Source organism: Ananas comosus, linkage group 19, assembly GCF_001540865.1.
Source record: "Ananas comosus cultivar F153 linkage group 19, ASM154086v1, whole genome shotgun sequence".
NCBI classification, from domain to species: Eukaryota; Viridiplantae; Streptophyta; class Magnoliopsida; order Poales; family Bromeliaceae; genus Ananas; species Ananas comosus.
In genome coordinates this window covers 1,662,883-1,668,675 of record NC_033639.1, presented here as the reverse complement: position 1 = coordinate 1,668,675, position 5,793 = coordinate 1,662,883, and the positions used below count along the sequence as shown (strand labels likewise).

The 5,793-nt window shown below is 48.5% G+C and overlaps 1 protein-coding gene across 1 annotated transcript; it reads right to left on the bottom strand.

The window, feature by feature from the left end:
• On the bottom strand, window positions 2,355–4,734 carry LOC109725226 (rRNA 2'-O-methyltransferase fibrillarin-like). The gene is made up of 2 exons (XM_020254327.1): window positions 4,729–4,734; window positions 2,355–3,077 (listed from the first exon to the last, which is right to left on the bottom strand). Exons 1-2 carry the CDS (start codon window positions 4,732–4,734, stop codon window positions 2,355–2,357), a joined length of 729 nt encoding a protein of 242 aa, XP_020109916.1.

Below are 5,793 nucleotides of genomic sequence, written 5' to 3'. Positions count from 1 at the left end.
ATTAATTAGAAATCTTTTTATTATATACATAATAATTTTATAGTATTTATAATTATTATATTAACGTGCATCAGTTCTGTATAGAAAATCTTAGTTGTATTAAGTAGCACGGGCTCCGTTGACATTGTTTTCGATGATGGAGCTTTCAATGACGATCTGCCGTTGAAATGAATCTATATCACTGAAGTATTAGAAATCAATATTTCAAATTTTTAGACTCATTTACTAATGAAATCAGGGTTTCAAAATTAGTAGATTTTAATGGTTATGAGGAATTTTTCTCGGGGTTTATTAACGGTGTAAAGCTTATCAAATCAATTGAATTTTGGTTAGAAATCTTTAAATATTAGAGCAGATCTATTATCGTCGTCATGATTAACAATAATTTTCTTCATCACTTTTTAGATTGATATTATTTTTAGCCTTCTTTTTACGCCACTTGATGGACAGAACAATTATCGAAAAGTATGAATTTGATTTCTAATTTTTCAAGTGGTAATAGATCATTTTCAACAGTGCAATCATCGATTTGGTAAGCTCACTCATCGAAACAAAATGTGAGCTGGCGACGGAGCCGTTTGCTACAATATTTTATTATTTTATCTTTTTTTTTTTTTTTTGTATTCAGAACATCAACTATATATATATTTTATATATATAATATATCTTTTATATATATTATATATATATATATATATATAGTTGGATTGGGGTATATTAGTAGCAAATTATTATTGTATATGTTTTTTAGCCTTATGGATAACTTTTTCATTTTTCTAACCATTTGGATTAAATACTATAACCAGTGGGGACACTCAACTTAGGGGACCACTCACTTAACGACTAATGATCATCTGACCTTACAATTTTTCATCAAGGGTTAAAAAGTTGATAGTTTAAAAGAGTGTATTTATATTAAATGTATTAGTAAATTTATTATATATATAATGAGCGGTGTTAATATAAAATACTAAAAATATTATATCTGTTAGTAGGATGAGATTTTTTCAGTATGAACTAAACTCTCTGTTGACGTGTTTAATGCTGTGTAATTTATTACATAAGCACTGTACGTTTAGGTTGAAAATGAGCTTAAAACGGAGAGTTTACGCGATATTAGTTTATCACTTTAGTGAATAAGTAACTCCGGTTTATTCGATGTGAAGCCACGCGATTAGAGTTGGCCTTTAGTGTTTCGACTCGTTCATATCGGTCAATAGTGGTTTCGACGGTTCAGCGCTGTTCTGGAACTAATGGCCTGACGGATTTTGAGTTTGATGTAGGATTTCGCGAATATAAAAATAATGTTTTATGTATTTTGTGTGTTTTCTTTCCGCATCTGGACGAAGGTTTGGATTTTGTCGTGAATCTAGTGGTCGATCAGAGACGAATCGTAAATGAATTAGCTTTGTTGTCTCCGAGGTGCTGATCGCCTTGGTGCATCGTGTCGATAATTGCAACATCCCAACGGACGGATTGCGGAGAATCGCGCGATCTAGATCGAGGAGAGCCGGTGTTGGCAACGGTAATTCGCAACAGTTGCGCATTTTATGTACCGACTTGCACGAGATCGTCTTTGGAGGTCTGTTACGAGTTTAAAGCACACTATGGAGAGATAGTATGAACACCAATGCTTCGTGGAATTTTGTGCAAATTGCACTCGGATATACTTGTGCATCTAGCGTTTCTATGCATGAACCTATAGATCTATCGACAGGCGCCCATCTGTGTTAGCGCCATTGCAGTCCATGCTCTGCAGTGTGCGCCCGGCGGTCGGCGAGTTCCCCGCGCGCGGAATTCTTGGCCACTTTTCATCCCGTGCACCACCCTGTCGGCTCAATCGAGAAGATCAAGCCACTAACTAGGAAACTTCTTCAGGCGTAGACCCTTTCCCGGCGCGGTCCGCCGGCTCGCGTACCGTGCCAAGCCGGATGCACGAACTCCTCGGCGCAGTCCCCAGTGAGACTGAGGTGATCCCTGCTCGGCAGCCACGCCGGTTCCCACCCCCATCAGGTCGGCCGACGCCTGCGGGACCTTCGGCGTGCCGCGCGCGCATCACGCCCCGCCGCTTCCGCCGCCGGCGCCGCTCTCCCTTTCTGCGGCGATATCTTCTTTCAATGTGCATCTAGGGTTTCTATGCATGAAACCCTAGATCTACTCGACCCAGCGCCCCATCTGTGCCCTAGCCGCCATCTGCAGGTCCATGCTCTAGCAGTGTGCGCACCCCGGCCGTCGGCGAGCTTCCCCGGCCGCCGGAATTGCTTGGCCAACCTCTTTCCTCCACCGTGCCACCACCCCTTCGGCCTTCGACATCAGAGAAGATCCAAGCCACCCTAGGAAGCCTTCCCCTCGGCCTAGACCCCTTTCCCGGCGCGGTCCCCGCCGGCCTCCGCCGTCCCCGTGCCACGCCGGAGCTGCCCGAACTCCCTGCGGCCAGCAGCAGTCACCCAGGTCGAGCCTGGGTGATCCCTGCCTCCGCGCGCCACCGCCGTTCCCCATCGGTCGCGCCGCCCTCCGGTGACCTCCGGCGTGCCCCCGCGCGCCATCGCCGCCGCTCCCGACACCGCCGGCCGCCGCTCTCCCTTTCTGCGGCCGCCCAACCTTGAACGGCCGAGACTTGGTCTTCTCGACCACCGCGCGTCGCCGCCACCCGACACATGGTGCGCCGACCTTCCTCGACCTCCGGCGACATGCCGCCGTCGCCCCGACCTCCCTCCGGTCGCCGCCTTGGTCGCGGCTACCTTTGGAGCCCGTGGTGAACCCGTGTGGGCTCGGTTTGGTCCAGCATCGCCGCCGCTGCCTTCCGCCACCGTCCGGCGCGAGCACCGGCTCCGCCTGGCCGGCCGCACTCGTCCACCGCCGGCGCCCCCGCCGCCGGAACTTCCTGTCAGCCGAAATAGGCAGATGCCTCCCTCGGGTTGGGTGACTAGGGCATCAATGCCTGCCGTCGCCGCCGCCTCCCGACGCCGGCTGATGCATCCCTTGGCCTCCCTGCATCGCCTAAACCCTCCTGCCGCCGGAGCTCCCGCCGTCCGGCCGCCGTCGTGCTGCCCTAGCTCCTCCAAGCTCCGGTAAGGCTAGTTTTGTTCCAGCATAGTTGTTTAGGGTTCCGGTCACCTTTCTGGTGATCCGAGGACACTCCGATGATCCGGGAAGTGAGCACGATGATCCTTACTTCGTGCTGAACATCGTGCTCACCTCCGTCGGGGTCAACGGTTTCCCGGTTTGCGTGTTTGACGCGATTAAGTGATAGTGCGCGCTGTTTTGCTGAAGTTCACACTGCTTGTGCGCTTTCCACTGTGGTCGGCAGTGCTCCGAAAGGTGAGCACAGCCTCCAGCACGTCGAAATCTGTAAGTAGGTATCTTAGCTCGGCTGATTGACCTCTGGTTTGCGTAGACGGACCATAAAAGCCCGAAAAACACATGAAATAATGTGTTTTCTTGGAATCGAAAGGGCTTTTATGCAATGTGATTTGTCGTGGCTGCTGTTGGCAGCATGGGTGAGCTGGGGGTGACCTCTGGACTGATTGTCCAAGGCCCCGGACCTTTGCGAAGACCGAAAATGTATTTCCGGTGCGTTTGTCGGCAAAATCCGCCTACGGAACGCGGTTTTGGTTCGGAATTATTCCGACGGTGCTTCGTGAGCTATTGTATAGTCGTTGAGCCTTATTGGCTGGTCACTCGCGTCATTTCATGAGTTCAGAAATGACGGATGAGCGACGGTGGGTTCCGGTGTCGAAATAGACACTTCCGGGAACCCGGATCGAAATGATTATTCGACGATAATTGTTTCGACGTAAGGAGTGGTGTTTGCTGCCATGATACACGATTACTCATGTTTAGTGGCAGCGGATGACTCGTAGCACGAGTCGGTACGTTCCGGGACAGTTCGTGGGTCCCGACGGGGTCCCGGTGCGATTTCGGGACTTCCGGCGAGTTACGATAGTTGGTTTTAGGAAACCGATCATCGTGGGTTTGGGGCATGTATATCCGAGTGCAAATTTTGCACAATAGTCACACCACGAAGGCTTCTGGTATTTCATACCTTAGTCCTTCATAGTGGGTTCAATCGCGGTAACGCACTCCATACGATCTCGTGCAAGCGTAACATAAAATTCGCAATTTTGCGAATTTACCGTTTTGCATCACCGATACTCTCCCTCGATCAATCGCGCGATCTCCGAGATCGCCGTCCGTCAGGATTTGCGAACAGGATAGCAACCCGTCGATCAGCACCTCGAGACAACCAACTACGATTTCGATCGCTCGATCGCCACGGATTCACGAGCAAATCCAACATTTCTTCTAATCGAAAGCAAACACAAAATACATCTAAAACATGTATTTTTGATTTTCCTCGAAATCCGTGCTCAAACTCACAAATCCGTCAGTCCGATTCAGTTCAGAACAGCTGAACGCGGTGAAAAGCTATGTGGAACTGATTATGAACCGTGAGTCCCGATACACGTAGAAAGCCAACTCTACTGGCGTGCTTCCACCCGAAAAACCGAGTTAAATATTCACAGTTAAATGAAAACTAATAATCGCGTAACTTTCCGTTTTAGCTCATTTTGCGTCCTGAAACTGACGAGTGCTTAATTATTAAATAACACACATAAACATCGCAACTACAGAGAGTTATAGTTGCAACTGTAAAAATCTCAGTCCTTACACCTCTAGAGGTGACGCACGATGAATCGTTTGCTCATGGTGAACACGATTGCTCACCTCCATTTAGGTTAACGGTGCCCTGTTAGAGAGTAATGTGCTATCTGTCGCGCTGTGGCGCCGCTGGTTTCGCTGTGTTTCCGCGTCGCTCAGTAGCGCGCGTAGTTTGCTGCCGGCAGTGCTCTCGAGAAGTGAGCACGCCAGGCAATGCTAAACCTAGCCAACAAGCTGTGATGGCACCTCTGAGATCCTGGTTTGCTGGTACGACCCGTTGGAGTCATGAAATCACATAAAATAATGTGATTTCATGTGCCGTTAGGGATCTTTTGCGTTTCGCTTCGTCGTGGCATGCTGTTGCAACAAGTTAAGCGGTCAGGACAACTTCTGGACTGATCGTCAAGCCCCCAAGCCTTGGCGGAAATCAATATCGCCATTTCCGGACCGTTTTTCGGCAAAATCGCGCCGATAGAACGTTTTTCCGACATCGAATTCATCGACGGTGCTCGTGGTTTGATTGTATGCGTCGCTGATCCTTGTTGGCTGTCCACGCGTCTTCTCGAGGGTCCGGAAAACGACGGGTGAGGCCGAGCGGTGGAAGTTTCGTACGATTTCGAGCACTCGGCTAGTGTCTAGTTGCGTTTGAGAAACCGATTTCAAGAGGTGTATGATTTGGATTTGTGTGAGAAGGTCGTGTTATTGTGTTTTTGGGTTATACTCTAACACCGGTGGACCCTTCGTAGGTCCGGTCGTTCCGTCTACGCCTTTCGGAGATCGCGTTTCAGGCTTGTTAACGGTAGGTACTTCGACTCCGACGTCGTACTAGTGTGCACGCTTGGTGATGGTTTCTTACCCTTGCTCTTCTGTTTTACTATCCATAGTATAATTGACCTTGCACCCTTGTTGTATTCGTTAACACTACTCGCTGTTTGTATCGCTTTGTATACAGATAGGAGTAAGAGCAGTTCTACTTTATATATGCAGTATCTGTTGATGCTAGTTGGTTGGTTGTTGCATTTCGTTATCTGTTGAACCAGGTTGGTCTGTTGTTGCATCAGTATCGTTGACTCAGTTGTTTGTTGTTGCCATATCAGTATCCTGTTGAACTACTGGTTGTTGGTTCTCGTA